Consider the following 17066-nt stretch of genomic DNA (forward strand, 5'->3'; position numbering starts at 1 on the left):
TCATTCAAGCCCCCCTCCCAAAGGGTTTGAGAACTGCTGGTCTAGAAGCTTTTGACCTTTGGTATGGATGCATCCTAAGAGCTTTGCAGACCCTGCAAGGGAGAATGGCACTGCCATAGAGAAGAAGCTCTTCTATTACCTCTACAGGGGAGCATAGCAGAGGCATTGATAGGCCCTCTTCAATCTTCATAAGCTATCAGCTTATGCTCCATCAGAGCATAGATTATGAAATGCTTAGCAATTGGTGAATGATTTAGTTGAAAATGCAAATGTCAAATACACAGATCTGAAGCAGGAGAGATGACTTAGAGGTTAAGAGCACTGGCTGCTCTTCCAAAGAACTTGGGTTCAGTTCCAAGCACTCACATGGTGGCTTACAATGTCCAGTTCCAGGGGATCAGACACCTTTTTTTGGCTTCTGAGGACACTCTGTGTGTGTGTGTGTGTGTGTGTGTGTGTGTGTGTGTGTGTGTGTATGGTGAATAGACATACATGTAGGCAAAACACTTATATACATAAAAAAAATACTGAAGTAAAAATTAGGGGCTGGAGAGATGGCTCAGCGGTTAAGAGCACTGGCTGCTCTTGGGATCAATTCCAAGTACCTACATAGTGGCTCACAACCTTCTGTAACTCCAGTTCCAGGAGATAAGAAACTTTGTTCTGGCTTCTGAGTGCACTGAATACATGTGGTACACAAACATACATCCAAGTAAAACACCCATACACATAAAATAAAAATACATTTAAAAAAAATACATGGACCTAAGGTTTCCTGGACTCAGTCATTGGACTGAGAATTAGTGTCAGTCAGCCATTTTACTTCATGCTAGGATGCTTGGTTATCTGGAGGAAATTTAGCAAGCAAGTAAAAGCGAGGATGTTGGGTAGCACCGAGGGTCAGGATATGTATGTATTTTTACCACAGACCACCAGAGTGTGGGTATGTGTGTACACATGTGAGGATCAGAGTGTATATTTGCACATCTATGTGTACATTTGTATTCATATCGCTAAGTATTTGTGCATATGTCACTGAGAGTCAGGGTGTTTGTGTTACCAAAATTCAGTATATATAATATATGTGTGTCAGCAGGTATCAGTGTGCTGTGTGCCAAATAAAGCCATTTCTTTTATCTATGTGATACTGTTAAAACAATTAATTTAGTTTGACTCCTATTTTGGGCCAAGATAAATAAGACCTGAAGAAAATCTTGATCTAATGAGTCAGTTTTTAACTTAAATATTATAATAAATAATCTAATACTGTGACTTAATAAATGTATTCAGTAGCCATGATATTTATCATCTTTTTAAGTAAATCAGGTAGATTATGCATAAAGTAGGGAGGTTACTATTTTCATTATTTGGAATGTTCTCTTATTTTCAAATTGACTTCGATTTCAGTCACTTTTTGTCAGAAGTGACACTGCATTTGATAAAAAACCTATGTTTTCTGTGGTTATTAGAAGCCTTCACAAGCTGTCAGTCATTGTTGAGAGGAAGAACTTTGGCCTCTTACGGTGGCATGGTGATGATTTCAAATACACTTTACCAATCCTAATCAGCCCCTTCTGTAAGCCAAGTACCAGCTAAGGGTTCCTTTAGTTCTTAGAAGTACTTTGACAGTCTTGATAGTTGTCTCCCAAGTGTCATGTCTGTATGTGGCCTTATTTGTTCACTCTTGTGCCCACAGCCATACCTGCTCTGCAGCCCATTGTCCATGACCTCTTTGTGTTAAGAGGAACAAACAAAGCTGATGCGGGGAAGGAGCTTGAAACCCAGAAGGAGGTGGTGGTGTCGATGCTCTTAAGACTCATCCAGTACCATCAGGTAGGGGAAGGTACAGTGATAGGCACATCATCAGCATGGATAGGCGTGCCGTAGCCGTGAGGTCCTGGGTGTGGTGAACAGGAGCAGTGAAGCACTGCCTAAAGAGATGGCAGTGAAAGGAGACAATGCACTAGGTTTAGAGCTGGCACAGGCTCTAACATGGTTCAAGCATTGATTAATTGACAGTGTTGATCTAAACCATTGACTTCTTAAAAACACCAGAAATTTTAGATCTGAAATAAAGTAAATGGGTATTTACTTCTATCTTGAATCAGTCACATTCTTTTCATTTGTACTAATTTCTAGTTTTGTTTCCCTGAAGCTGGAACATGGATTTTAAATGCTTTCAGGCAGCCCATGTATGAAAATCTAGTTTTCTTAATTTTTGTCCCTTTTAAACTTGTACTTTTGCCTGTCCCTCTCTTATTTTGTTAGTGCCTTTCAGCTGCCTGTCTCTGAATCTTCATAAACCACAAGCCTTTCTCATAGAAACAGCACTTTCTTTGTTACATTTATGTTTTGATCAATCTTTGTAATATTTAATTAAATATTTAATGCTTAGTTAAGTCACATGACTACAATAAAAAATACAAGAGGCATAAAGTGTTTGAGAGTAAGCAGATGACCTTGGCAAGCATGGCAGGGCTGGTAGTGCCTTGGGGAAGAGTATACCACTTGTACATGTTCAGCAGGGTCTCAGCATACCTCATGGAGATCCTTGAATGCCCATGAAATAAAGGGGAGATGAGGTTCTTGTATAGCATAAGCACTGCTTCTGGACCTTGAAGATAAGCAGCTTTGGGGATGCAGTAGTTGGGTTAGGCTTTATGTTGCCCTGAGGTGGTACACATCTTTTATAGCAGTCACATTTTATAACTCGGTTTAGCAGAATCTTTTCTGTAACCCACAAACTAGACAGCATTGCAACTTTGTGGGTTTCCTGGCCTATTGTAGCATGAAAGTGGATCCAGGCAGTGTGTATACAGATGGTATGGCTGGCTGTGTTCCAGTAAGACTTTATCTACAAAACGGGCGGCGGGCCAGGTGCCTCTGTTACAAACCTTTTCCAGGTCACAGATACATCTATTAGAATGACCAGAATGACCACCAATAAACTCATGCTCAGCTTTGTAGGACTCTTGTGAGGGCCATTCGAAATAGATTGCCTTTGCAAAGAGCACTGAGGTGAATTTAAAGTACATAGGGATTAAGGTAAGTTTGATTTTCACTTGATCCCTTCTTTGTTCATGAAATGTTATGATGCTGTAGAAATAATACTGATCATGAGTCTTTCTGAGCCCAGCATGGCTCACCTTGGAGCTTACTGCATCTCTTCTTGTGGGTATTTTTTTGTCTACTTCACATTCACATGTCACAGGGTAAAGATCATGTGACTTTCTTGGTCTTCACTGGGGATTATATCTCTTTGAACCCTAGAGTTGCCCAGCTAGCTGGGACCAGTGTGGGACATGGGAAGGTAGAGGGCCCTGGGCCAGGAAGTACTCTGACCCTCCTCAAACATTCTTGCAGGTACTGGAGATGTTCATCCTTGTCTTGCAGCAGTGCCACAAGGAGAATGAGGACAAGTGGAAACGGCTGTCTCGGCAGGTTGCAGACATCATCCTGCCCATGTTAGCCAAGCAGCAGGTTTGTCTCCATGCCCTGGTTGCCATCCTGTAGTGTGACTTGTTCAGAATGGACTGAGATGCTTATGAAGATTGCTTGTGATCATTATATCCTGACAGGTTCTTGCTTTGAAAACTGTCCTTATTGCTGGTCATGGGGCAGGTGGCTTCTTTTATTCCCATTACCCTTTGAGGTTGAAATTACCTTCTCACTTTTTAAGTCGGGGAACTAAGGGTCAGAGAGGTTATTGAGGTTTTTCCATCTTCACAGAGCTTGAGGGTGTGGAGCCTGCAGTTGATTGGCCCAGTTCTGACTTAAAAACTGAGTCTTTTCTTACTGTATTATTTTGACTCCTTTATTCTAGTCAGTCAGATATTTCATTTGATCTTTAGCTTTCTTTATGATTTTTTATTTGTTTGTTTTTCTTATTGATTACAAAGTAACCTAGTAGTTATTCATCACTTACTCAGAAATTCTGTAATCAGGTGACATTACTAGTTAATTCAGAAAATGCAGTGGTCTGGCTGTTCTGCATCTTGTGGAAACAATCAGCCCTGGCTCCTGGACCATGTGGGCCTCAAAGCACAGACATCTGTGTGGCTTTCACATAGCACCATTACAATAGAAGATAGAGTATAGACAGTCCTATCAGAAAGGCCAAGCAGCCGCCAGATGAAGCTCTGGCCATGCTTTGAATGAAACCCCCCGTCATGTGGCAAGGCACTGCTTTTGAAATAGGTTCTGTAGAAAGCGCAAAATGGCCATGGTTCTCCTTATTTCATAAACGCTTGTGGGTATATAGTAGTTACTGTCTTCATATGCTAGGCTGATAGAAAATTAGGGACTGATAGAAAATACTTCAGTGAACAAAATGCATTGAAAAGCAGTGCTCTCCCACCTTAGAGTGAAGCTTTCATTGAGACAGAATAATAATAACGCAGATAACAAAGGAATACATTATTGAAGCGTATAAAATATCAGAGGATAGTAGTTATCTGTGGCAAAGCGGGGTTAGTGTCAGGGTAGGAGGATGCATTCATTGTTTAGTCACTGACAAAAAAAGAAAGGCTTGCATAAGAGGTGGCATCTGAGTAAGTGTGAAGGAAGGAACAGGGTGATTCTGACAGGTACCTTCAAGAGAGTGCTTCAGGTAGAGCAGAGAGCAATACAGAGTTGCTGAGATTGTAGCATTCCAAGTGGATACAAGAAGCTACTCACAGGAAAAGGAAGGGTGGGAGGGCTGGAGTGGAGACAGTGTCCTGAAGCTTTACTGGAGTTATTGCTGAAAGTAGAGTGCAGCTGACAGACTGCCCTAAAAATAGGGTTGCTGCTGAAAGTCATGCTTTTAACTGAGAGGACATGATAGGGATGGTGATTGTGTGCCCTTGAGGTGCAGGAATGATGTGTGTGAAGTTGGCATTTCCATTGGGTTGCACAGACATGTCTGTGGTGCTTAATTCCACAGATGCACATTGATTCTCATGAAGCCCTTGGAGTGTTAAATACCTTGTTTGAGATTTTGGCTCCTTCCTCCCTGCGTCCTGTAGACATGCTTTTGCGGAGTCTGTTCATCACTCCAAGCACAATGGTGAGTCTCACCAGACACTGCTAATGCATTGGAGGGCAGGTTTCAGCCCAGATCTGCCACAGCTGGAACTTAAGAATTGGCATTTTTCCAGTTCTCCAACTGAGCCTGATCCTGCTTCCAGTAGGACCACACCTGGAACCAGTGCTGTAGGGACTTTGTGGTGAAGAAGTAAATTGGGGTGATTTTCTTCTGTGGAATTGGCAACAAGGGGAAATTTAATCATCTTTCCTTAGCTTTAGCATATGTATTTTCTTTTTCTTTTCTTTTTCTAGGCATCTGTAAGCACTGTGCAGCTGTGGATATCTGGAATCCTAGCCATTCTGAGGGTTCTCATTTCCCAGTCAACTGAAGATATTGTTCTTTCTCGTATTCAGGAACTCTCCTTCTCTCCATATTTAATCTCCTGTCCAGTAATTAGCAGGTTAAGGGATGGAGACAGTAATTCAACACTAGGAGAACTCAGTGAAGGGAAACAAACAAAGAATTTGCCAGAAGAAACATTCTCAAGGTATGCTTTCTTTCTGAACCTGTAAACTGACCTGAGTCTTTTGACTGGTCTCATGGTGTCTTCGCAGCAGCAGCCGCCAACAACATCTGATGGTCTTGCTTTGGGTCTTCTTTTTGTTTTTTTAGGTTTATTTCTCTTTATTAAATGTATATGAGTGTTTTGCCTATGTGTAAGTAAGTATACTGAGTGTGCATGGAAGCTGGAAGAGGGCATTGGATCCCCTGGAACTGGAGTTTCGGACAGTTGGAAGCTGTCACGTAGGTTCTAGGAACTGAACCTGAGTCCTCTGCCAGAGCAGCAGGTTCTCTTGAACCCCAATCCATCTCTCCAGCCCCCTTAGCCAATTTTTGTTCCCACCTCCCTCCCCAAAGGCCTTGCGTCACACTTCTCATGGAGAAGTCCCTCCCTGCCCACTCCTGGAGCATTCACTACGTTAGAGCAGTGCTGTAAACACGCTCCTCAAGGCCTCCCATAGTTTCAGAGGGAGACACCTGTGGTATCTCTAAACCCACACACTGCCTTTTTGTTTGCAGGTTCAATGGCAGCCCATTATCTTCCCTCCCTTAAGTTGAAGGAGTGGGTAAAACTGATGTTACACTAAATACCTGGGGTGAATTACCAGCTTGTATTTATGTAACACTTTTACAGCTGATAAAGCTTTAAAAAAATAACCACTTGTCATTTTGTTTTGATGGCTCTTTGAAGGTGGTGTGATTATATATGAGGAAGATAATATAGAGGGAAGCAGAGACTCAGGCCACAGTGATGGTCTGAAGCATTTAATTTTCACTTTGTTTAATGTACTGTCTTTGTGATTTTTTGTTTTTGATTTTTTACTTTACATGAGCTGATGGTCTTTATTTCACACTTGTGCTTGGCATAGGCTCACTGAAGTGACCTAATATGCTGTTATATACTCCCTTTCTCGGCAGGTTTCTTTTACAGCTGGTTGGTATTCTTTTAGAAGACATCGTTACAAAACAGCTCAAAGTGGAAATGAGTGAACAGCAGCATACATTCTACTGCCAAGAGCTAGGCACACTGCTCATGTGTCTGATCCACATCTTCAAATCCGGTGAGTGAGTCCGATTAGACTTGGCAGTGTTTCATGCTTCCTGTCTCCCGCAATGCCATCTTCCCTGCAGCTGTTCTCCATACTCCTTGTGCCAGGTGAGAACATGATGACAGGAGCGAACCTGATACATATGGTCCAGCGATTCCATTGATAGGCAGATACCTGAAAGAATGGGGAGCAGAGTGCTTGGAAGGTAGCCTTCATTATGTAGCTAAGATGTAGAAGCAACTCTGGCATCTATTAGTGGGCTGGTTGATAAGCCAAATATGGCATATACATAGTTATAGAGTCAAATGTGTTTATGCATGGAATATTTTTCAGTCTGAAAAAATGAAATAATTCTGCCATAAGAAACAACATGGGATAATTGAGATAGCTTAGCAGTTAAGAGTATTTTCTATTCTTGCAGAGGACCCACCTTTGCTTCCCAGTATATCGCAGAGGCTCACAATCATCTGTAACTCCAGTTCCAGGAGAATTGATGCCCTCTTCTAGACTTCACCAGCACCAGGCATGCACAAGGTGCACATACATACATGCAGGCAAAAACTCATACATAAAGTAAAATCAAAAAGCCCACATAGGTGACCCTTGAAGACATCGTGTTAAACAAAATAAGCCAGACACAAAAAGGCAGACACTGTGTTTTATGTGTATGAGATACTCAGAGACCAGAATGGTAGTTGCTAAGGGCTTCAGGGGAGGGATTTAATGACTTTAGAGTTTCGGTTTTACAAGATGAAAAGAATTATAAATGGATGATGATGGTGATGTTGCATAACATAAATGCATTTAATACCAAAGCTGTATATTTAAAAATTATCAAGGTGGTAAATTTTATATGTATTTTACCACAATAAAAAATAATTGGAGGCCATTAAGATGACTTAGTAGATACAGGTGTTTACAATCAACCCTGACAACCTGCGTGTGATCTTGAAGACCCACATAGTAGGAGAGAATCAATGACTTCAAGTTATTCTTTGACCTCCACATACATGCTATGGCACATGTGCACTCCCTCATCAATAACAATTAAATGTAAAAATCAGGCAAAACCTAAAGACTCATGTTGGGAATGTAGGTCCATTGGAGCTACATACAGAAACCAAGCACATACAAAACCCTGATTTTGATCCCTAACTTAAGCATGTTGATACACACCTGTAATCTCAGTACTTGGCTGTAATCCCAGCAACCAGGAAGCAGGAGAATTAGAAGTTTAAGTCATCCTCAGTTACATAGAGAGTTTGAGGCAGGCCTAAACACAAATAATAATAATAATAATAATAATAATAATAATAATAATAATAATAAAAACACTTGTTTGTTTAATTGGGGGTGGGGGCAGAGTGTGACATGGTGATTTCATCTTGTTGCCCTATGGTGTATTTCCATGTCTCAGCTGTGTTTTCTATCTTGGCTTTGCTCTCTCATGGACTCATTTCATGTGGCAGAATGTTGGCCTCTTGCCATGGGGGTCTGAGCCTCCAAAGTATGCTAATTGGCCTTCCATAATTCCTGTAGGCAGTCATGAGCTTCTGGCTGCTTTGACCAGCTTGGGCGGCCTTCCCTTGAGGGTATGGGTTGTTTTGTGAAAGGAGGAGAAACAGGTTAGGAACTTAATAGTTTGCTTCCAGTGAAAACAGCTTATCTGTTGGAACTCTGGAACTTCTAGAACCCAAGCCAGAAGTGACAGGAAGTGGAAGCAGGGTGTGTCTCCAGTTAGAAGGTGTTTTCTATGTTTGAATTTCTGTGTGCATTTTTTTTAAGATTTATTTATTTTATGTATATGAGTGCTTTATCTGCATGTATGACTTTATGCCAGAAGAGGGCATCAGATCCCACTATAGATGGTTGTGAGCCACCATGTGTTTGCTGGGAATTGAACTCAGAGCTTCTGGAAGAGCAGCCAGTGCTCTTAACCACTGAGCCATCTCTCTAGCCCCTTCTATATGCATTTTAAGTATGTGCATTTTATTTACCTTAGAGTAAAAGGTAGTTACTGTCCTTAGCCTTCATTTAACAGGACTTATATTCTGACCTGTCTATACTGGGCTCTGGTGTCCTGGGGTCACACAAGCAGATTTGCTTCATGCCATTGTGGAGCTTCACAGCCAGTGGGGAGGGTGGTACACAACCACTGACCTAGGAAGATATATGAGCAGTGTATTGATAAACAATTTCTGAGGGTGCCTGGTAAGCTCACTTTTAGTGTGCAGCAGAACCAGCCTTTGGAGTACAAAGAACAGACAAGAGAAGTGGAGTTGAAAACAGGGTAGTGAGGAAAGCAGGCTGCCGAGGTGAGCCGTGGAGAAAGAGGCATTATATGAACTGCCTCCTTTATTTGCTGGCATCCTTGGCACAATAATGTGCCAGAATTTAATTTTGATAATGGATGCTAGTTTCAAATTGTTTTACTTCCTAATGCTGATTTTTTTTTTCTTTTTAAAGTTGTTGTTTGTTATCTAAAGATTTATTTACTTATTTGTTTTGTGTGTATAGGAGAGAGTGACAGAGGCAGACAGAGAAAGGTCATGTGTGTGCCAGGGTGTGCATATGGAGGTTAGAGGGCAACTTCTCAGGAGTCTGTCCTCTCTCTTTCCACCTTGTTTTGAGGCAGGCTCTTGTTTCTGCCTTCCACTGCCAACAAGAGCTTTTCACCAGTTCCCCAGTCTCTGTCTCCCATCTTGCTGTAGGAATTAGATGCACACGACCACATCTGACATTTTACATGGGTTCTGGGGATGGAAATCAGTCATTAGACTGTGTGGCAAGGGTTTTTACCCACTGAGCCACTGCTCTGGCCCTTAAAGATCTTTTGATTTATGCTTCACTGACCACTGTAGCAAATTTAAAGTCAAGAAAGTGTGCCTGTCTATGAGTAGTGGATGGTTTTTAGTAGGTTGGTCATTTAATGTTTTCAGTCCAGTCATTGGATTGGTTTTGATCTGATACCTGAAGAGCTTTCTCTTGCCTTCTTTGGATGGCAGATGTCTCTGCTGGGTCCTGCTCACCCAGTGGGCTACCATGTGGTTTGGGTACTTAACCGCCAGTTGCTGTAGCTTCCGTTTCTTCCTTTCTACAAAAACCTCAAGGAAGTAAAAACACTTAAGGGAGTATTTCTACTGTGTGTCATGTGTCAGTGTTGTCCAGCAAAACTCACAGTGAAATTGGTGTGCATCATGTCTGCCTGTGTGACTGGATAACTAAAATGCAGGTGACACACCTGAGGTCCTTTGTATGTGGTTTTGTTTAACTTTAGTTAACTTAAATAGCTTCATGTGGTCAGTGGCTTACCTTTTGATACAGCATATGTATACCCTTCTGGTTAGACATACAGGTTTTGCCCTAATGCCGTTAAGTTGTATATAAATGTTTGTTTTCTCTTGTTTCTGTGACACTAGGTGGCAGAACTACTGTGTTTGGGTATTTGGTTAGTCTCAAGATAGGATTGAAATAAACCAGCTATACTTTTATGAAGATATATTTAGCTCTCTTGACAGTTGTCCTGTTTGCTCTTGCAGCCTCTTGTGTTTCTGTCCCTTGATTCTCAGCCAGCCAAAGAGTTGTAGGATGCCATTTTGTCTGCTGGCTGTGGCTCAGTTCTTTGTTGTCCCAACTGGGGCCTGAATCCTTTGCCCCTATGTTGGCTGGTTCTTTCTGGCCACCTGTGTTCAGGCTTCTGCAGCAGCTGTTTCAGGGCTCCTAGAGAATGAGGCAATGCCAATCAGCAGAGGGGCATAAAGTGATCTGACTTACTAATAAGTTTAGTGTCTGTCTCTGGTTAGAAAAGTTAGAGTTTGGATCTGGGGAAAAGGCTTATCTGTGAAGTGCTTGCTGTGCAGAGTCTGAGGACCTGAGCTTGGGTTCTCAGCACCTGTATAAAAGCCAAGCCGGGCTTCTGTAATCCTAGCAGACAGCTGTAGATATCAAGATCTGTAGGGCTCACTGGCAGCCAGTCTGTCTAGTCAGTGAGCTGAGGTTCAGTAAGAGACTTTGTCTCAAAAAATAAGTGGAGAAGCAATATTGACCCTACATCAACCTCTGACTTCAACACGTATGTACCCAGGTATACACAATGCACCCACACATACACATGAGCACATGCACACACACAAAAGTCACAATTCTCAAAGTGCCAAGTGCTGTAAACACATAAGTGTGGAAAAGTACTATGACTAGCTACCTGGTACTGGATCATGATGAACAGTAGAAGCATTCTCCATAATCTGTTTTACTTATTTTTGTTGGGTTCTAGGAATGTTCCGGAGAATCACAGCAGCTGCCACTAGACTCTTCACCAGTGATGGCTGTGAAGGCAACTTCTATACTCTAGAGAGCCTGAATGCACGGGTGCGATCCATGGTGCCCACGCACCCAGCCCTGGTACTGCTCTGGTGTCAGATCCTACTGCTCATCAACCACACTGACCACCGATGGTGGGCAGAGGTGCAGCAGACACCCAAGTAGGTACACAGCTTCCCAGGCCCAGGCACCAGCCATGTTTGGCCTGAGGCTTGGCTGCTATGAGGGCATTTTTGTTTTTCATTCTTCATGAGGCTTTGTAAAATTTTGGCTTCATATTAATCTTTCTTTCTTGGGTACTGTTTTGTAGGGAAATGTGGTCTGGCTACAGGCATTCAAACTAAGCAGCTGCTTTTTCACTGTGCTTTTCTTTGACAAACTCTTTGACACTGTTCCATCGTGTGGGCTCTGCTTGTCAGGCTCTATCCCTCCTGCTACGTCCTATGGCTTTCATTGGTTCCACAGCCAGACATGTTGCAATGTCTTAACTTTGTTATGATTAAATGTGTTCTGGGTATTCTTAGATAATGAAGAAATTATTTAGCAAATTTCGAAACTGATTGGAAGTATTTTATTAATTTATTTTTATTATTCAGATATACTGTTTTCTGGTTGTGGGTGGCCCTCTTTTTTACAGAGGTTTTTTAGGCTTAAATCTTAGTGTCCAGGTACTTACTCACTCAAATATCTGAACATGTTTGAAAGTAAAAAGCTGTGAGCCCTGATGAGTCAGTCCTCAGTGTAGTTTCAGGACAACTTAGGAGCCTTGGTGGGGAAAAAATTCCTTAAGGAAGAGTATAGGTGAGGTTTGCTCCTCAGCTTGGTGAAAGGAGACCAGGGGCTCTCATCCGGACCCAACTTTTACATATCCCTGTTGGGACCATTATTGCCTATCTGCTATGTGCTCCTTGTAATGGTGTCTGCAAAGGAAATAGAAATGCTACTTTCAGTCCCCACGTGGGATCACTTGAGGAGGCACCCACAGCATCATTTGAAATGGTTAGAGGATCTCTTAGACCTGACACAGTATCTGAGTATTGTAAGGTCTAGGACAGGAAGCCTAGCTCTCTGATTCTTAAATGCACATGTAAATCAGCCTTGAAGCTGTTTAAAACATTGCAGTGCAGGAAGCTCGCTAGGGGTTAGAAATGTGTATATGTTCCAAGCCCCTGCTGCTACCAATGCTGCTGCTCCATAGACTGCTCTGAGCACAGGGGTGTCTCAGCACCACCAGTGTGCCTTCCTTTCTTCTTTCTTTCTTTTGCATTTTTTCCTGTTTATTTTTTATTTAAAAAAACGTTTTTTAAATTGAAATAGAATCACATCACTTCCCCCGCTTCTAACTGCCCTCCCTCAAGCCCTCTCTGTGCACTCCTGTTCTTACATTCATAGTTTCTTTTTCTTAGATTATATTTGTTACATAAATGTATGTATGTATGTATGTGTGTGTATGTGTATGCACAAGTATATATAAACAAAACCTGTTGTGTCCAATTTTGTTATTTGTGTATATGTGGATTCAAGGTTGACTACTCTGTATTGGACAACCAATAAGGGAACTCACCCCTGGGAAAGGCTAATTCTTTTCCCAGCAGTTATTAGCTACCTATAGTTCTTTGTCTAGGGATGAGATCCTGTGAAATTTCCCCCATTCACATTAATATATCGATGGATACTGCCTTTGTTGTGGTCTTGTTTATGCATCCATTTCTCTCTTAGACTGCTTCACATCAGACTTTCCAGTATTCTGGCTCTTACAATCTTTCTGCCTCCTCTCCCATAATGTTCCCTGAGCCACTGATGCAGGAGCTGTAATGTAGATATATCCGGTGGGACTAGGCTCCCCCACAATCCATTGATCTCTCTCTGCATTGTGTCCAGTTGTGGTTTTCTATGATTGTCTCCATTTGTTGTAAAGAGAAGCTTCTTTGATGGGGGTGGTAGCTACAAATTGAAGCTCAGAGCTGGATATGGTGGAGTTATGTCTTTAATCTCAACCCTCAGGAGGCAGAGGCAGGTAAACCTCTGAATTCAAGGCCAATCTGGTCTACATAGCAAGTTCTGGACCAGGGCCACACAGTAAAAACTTGTCTTAAAAAACAAAACAAAACAAAACTGCCAGCTCTGACTAAAGGTACTTGCTGCTAAGCCTAATGCCCTGAGTTCAATCCCTAAGACCTTCTGACATCCATAGGCACACTGCAGTGCACATATATAATTTGTTTAAGGCACACTGCAGTGCACATATATAATTTGTTTAAAGACTTAAAAATCAAAAAGAATTGGAGCCCTGAGAACTTGTGTACAGATTCCTAAGAATGGGTTGTGCTGGGTAAGATACAGGGTGTGGAGCCTAAGTTAATTATGGATGAGCGGAGAAGGCAGGAGGAAGGTAAGAATGATTCCAACCTGCTCTAAACCATAGTTCTTAGCAATATCTGCTCGTCCCATTAGTGTACAATAGTGTTGAGGATTAAAAGCCATGCTATTTTTGTATAAGAGGAGATTACCTTTAGCTGATGGTAGAGGCCATCTTCTACCAAGATGTTCACTGGACATACTGAAACGTTTGTCTTAGAAGACAAAAGTGTTACGTTAACTAGAAGAAAACTAATAGGACGGGTGAATTTACTTTAGAATCTTTGATTGTGTTCTGGATCTGAATATAAGATTGCTAGAATAATCATTATTGGGTAGTTGGAAATGTAAGGATGAGCTTGGTGTGAGTAGTGGATTTGTAGCTATAAGCATGTTCAGAAGATAACTGCTGTAGTGTTTGTAGTGAAATGTACTCTAGAATCACTCTTCCATGTGCAGCCAAAGAAGCCTGCATGTGCAAGTATTCAGACTGTGTAATAGAGTTTCATGTGAGTGTGTAGTGTGTGTTCATGTTGAGTGTAGCATGTACTGAGTTGCATGTGCGAAGTGTATACATGAACTCAAAGGTGACAAATATTAATAGTTGAATGTAGGCAAAAGGCATAGGGTTGTATGTTAAATTGTTCTTTCAACTTTTCTGTTGCTTTGACATTTTCAATAAAAACTAAGAGGAAAGGATGATGGAGGAGACAGCAATTGGAGACAGCTCTTAGGAGGAGGCTTAGAGCTATAAGAAATGGAGTCATAGACATTTCCTCTTCATTTTTATTCGTGTGTGTGTGTGTGTGTGTGTGTGTGTGTCTGTGTGTGTGTGTGTCTGTGTCTGTGTGTGTGTGTGTGTGTGTCTGTGTGTGTGTGTGTCTGTCTGTGTGTGTGTGTCTGTGTGTGTGTGTGTCTGTGTCTGTGTGTGTGTCTGTGTCTGTGTGTGTGTATGTCTGTGTGTGTGTGTGTGTGTGTGTGTGTGTGTGTGTGTGTGTGCGCGCGCGCGCCTGCCTTAGCCCACATGTGGAGGTCAGAGGACAGCTCTGAGGAGCCAGTCTTCTCCATCCATTGTGGAATACAAGGATCAGACTCAGGTTGTCAGGCTTGTGCAGTGAGTGCTTTGACTTGCAGAGCCATCTTGTCAGCTCGAGGGAGGGGTTTCTAATAATAGAAATAATGATCCCAGTTATCCAAAAGGGCTACAGATTTGAATGTACTGAAGAGGCATTTCTTGAGTTGGTGAGTATGGGATTTGGCCCCCAAAATTAGTTTTATTGTAGTGTAGTTATTGGTAGTCTTTCAAAGTTGAAATTATAGTTTCTTTTTTTTTTTTTAATTTATTTTTATTTTATGTGTGTTGGTATTTTCCCTGCATGTATGTCCGTGTGAAGGTGTCAGATCCCTGGGGACTGGAGTTACAGGCAGTTGTGAGCTGCCATGTGGTCCTTGGAATTGAATCCAAGTCTTCTGGAAGAGCAGCCAATGCTCTTAACTACTAAGGCATCTCTCCAGCTCTGAAATTACAGTTTATTTCCCCCCCCACACACACACCCCATCCCATGTATTAAAATGAGAAGGCCATCACTTCTGTGTTCTTCAGAGGAGCCTTCTCTGGCTTTTTTTCATTTGTTTAGATCTTGAGATCTGCACCTAGGGTAGCTTCTGCTCTTCAGTGGCAAGTGGCAAAGCCATAGTTGAGCATTATTTGTGTGATGATTTGTATGTTTGCTGTTATATTCCAATCAAGACCATTTCATATTTAAACTATAACTGTGTCTCCTAATTTCTTTTTTTTTTTTTTTGGTTTTTCGAGACAGGGTTTCCCTGTGTAGCTTTGCGCCTTTACTGGAACTCACGTGGTAGCCCAGGCTGGCCTTGAACTCACGGAGATCCGCCTGTCTCTGCCTCCCGAGTGCTGGGATTAAAGGCGTGTGCCACCACCGCCTGGCTCTCCTAATTTCTTAATTGCAAATTCCACCTATTATCCTTCAGAAGTTCTTTGCTCTACTTGTAGCTAAGTGTAAGTTACAAAGCTCCAACTGAGAAAGGGCAGGTGTTCTGTCCTTAACTGACATAGGATACCTAGAAAATACTTTCTGTACATCTGTAGTCAGATACAAACAGTACCATCATCCCAGGTAGTTCCCTCTTGGCCCTTTGGCCATCCCTCCCGCTGTCCATGATAAGTACTGATCCATGCATACTCTGTGCCCAGAGCAGAATTCTTCGGAAATGAACTCTGCATCTGGTTATTCTCCAGCACCATGTGTTTAAAGTTTATTCCTGTGGTAGTAGTAATCTGTGATCTATTCCTTGCACTTTCCTGTTGTAGATGCACTAGTTTGCTCATCCATTCACTAGTTGAGGAGCAGAAATGTTTGGCTGCTTTAACAAAACTTTATCCTATAGAATATTTTATCAGTTGTCTTTTAGTGCTGAGGAGTTATAGGATTGGTCAACATATTTCAAATGTGCTTGCCCTCATATGACCTCTATCCCTACTGAGACTGAGCAAAAGCCAGAAGGGTAGGGCGGGAGTGTGTCAGACATCGTGTTTTAAGTATTTGGCTATAATCAAGAGTCTCCAGGGATCTATTTAGAAAGAAAAAAGACGCACGGAGAAAGGAGTACCAAGTGGAGTAACAGCTTTAGTGGGGAAGAAGCACTTTGGACAGTAATTCCACTGCTGGGACCTGCTCAGTAATGTGTTTGAAAATGAGTAGGGAAGTACGGAGTGGGACTCTTCTCTGACACCTGTGGAGTATAAAAAACAACTGCTCCATTATCAAACATGGTCAATATGAGTTCTAGAATGGATGTGCTAGTTGGAATTGGAGCTTTATAGTGGATTTTGCTCGTTAGGCAAGCACTGTAATCATCTGTCCACTAAACCCTCTTGTGTCCTTTAGTGTTTTCTAGGAACAGAAGTCTGAGGTGCTTAAACACAACACCAGTCTGATGTAGCAATGTTTGGAATAACTTGTGGGTTTGAGAAGAAAAATCAAGCATAGCCATGTTCAGTATTGTGTGTGTAAACTACTGCTATCCCAGACACATGCTCACTGCATCCTTTGCTCCTTGTAGAAGGCACAGTCTGTCCTGCACGAAGTCACTTAACCCGCAGACGTCTAGTGAAGAGGAGGACTCTGGCGCAGCAGCTCAGCTGGGGATGTGCAATAGAGAAATCGTGCGAAGAGGGGCCCTTATTCTCTTCTGTGACTATGTCGTAAGTGTGTAAACGTCCCTGAGGGTTGACAAGGGAGGGAGGACCACACAGAGGTGCTGTGTGCACTTGCTGGGCAGCCAGACTGTTCACTGCCCCACAGGTACATTCAGCTGAGGAGAGGTACCAGTGTTTGATTTACTCTGGGGTTTAGTTAGAATAGCCTGGCTCATCCTCTCTTAAATTTCTAAGTTGATCTTCAAAGGCTTTCATTCAGACATCACTAGTTTATTACCTTCCCAGGAACTTAGTGTCTGGCATAAAGCTGGGCAGTTTTTTGTCTCAAGGTGTAGTTCAGGCTGACTTGAAACTCACAGTGGAGACCTGGCTAGTCTCAAACCAGAGAGACCATAACCCTCCTTCTGTCTCCTGAGTGCTTGGATTAAAGATATGTGCCCAGCAAACACTACATGATTTTAACAAAGCTACATGCACTGACTGGTGTGGGGTTTGGGCTAATTTTTTTTCCAGTTATTTTGTAGGGAAGGTGTTAAATGTTTATTGTTGGATTTCAAAATAGATTTTCTTTTGACTACCACTTTTT

The 17066-nt window shown here is 42.1% G+C and overlaps 1 protein-coding gene across 1 annotated transcript in view; it reads left to right on the forward strand.

The window, feature by feature from the left end:
• The window catches only part of Htt (huntingtin), a 140664-nt gene that overhangs the window by 86837 nt on the left and 36761 nt on the right, over nt 1-17066 (forward strand). Inside the window, exons 36-42 of the mRNA XM_059275738.1 lie at nt 1697-1833; nt 3364-3480; nt 4925-5047; nt 5320-5555; nt 6488-6630; nt 10892-11099; nt 16384-16525. Of these exons, the coding sequence (XP_059131721.1) occupies nt 1697-1833; nt 3364-3480; nt 4925-5047; nt 5320-5555; nt 6488-6630; nt 10892-11099; nt 16384-16525 (1106 nt within the window). The remainder of the gene's footprint in view (nt 1-1696; nt 1834-3363; nt 3481-4924; nt 5048-5319; nt 5556-6487; nt 6631-10891; nt 11100-16383; nt 16526-17066) is intronic.

Source organism: Peromyscus eremicus, chromosome 10 (assembly GCF_949786415.1).
Source record: "Peromyscus eremicus chromosome 10, PerEre_H2_v1, whole genome shotgun sequence".
NCBI classification, from domain to species: Eukaryota; Metazoa; Chordata; class Mammalia; order Rodentia; family Cricetidae; genus Peromyscus; species Peromyscus eremicus.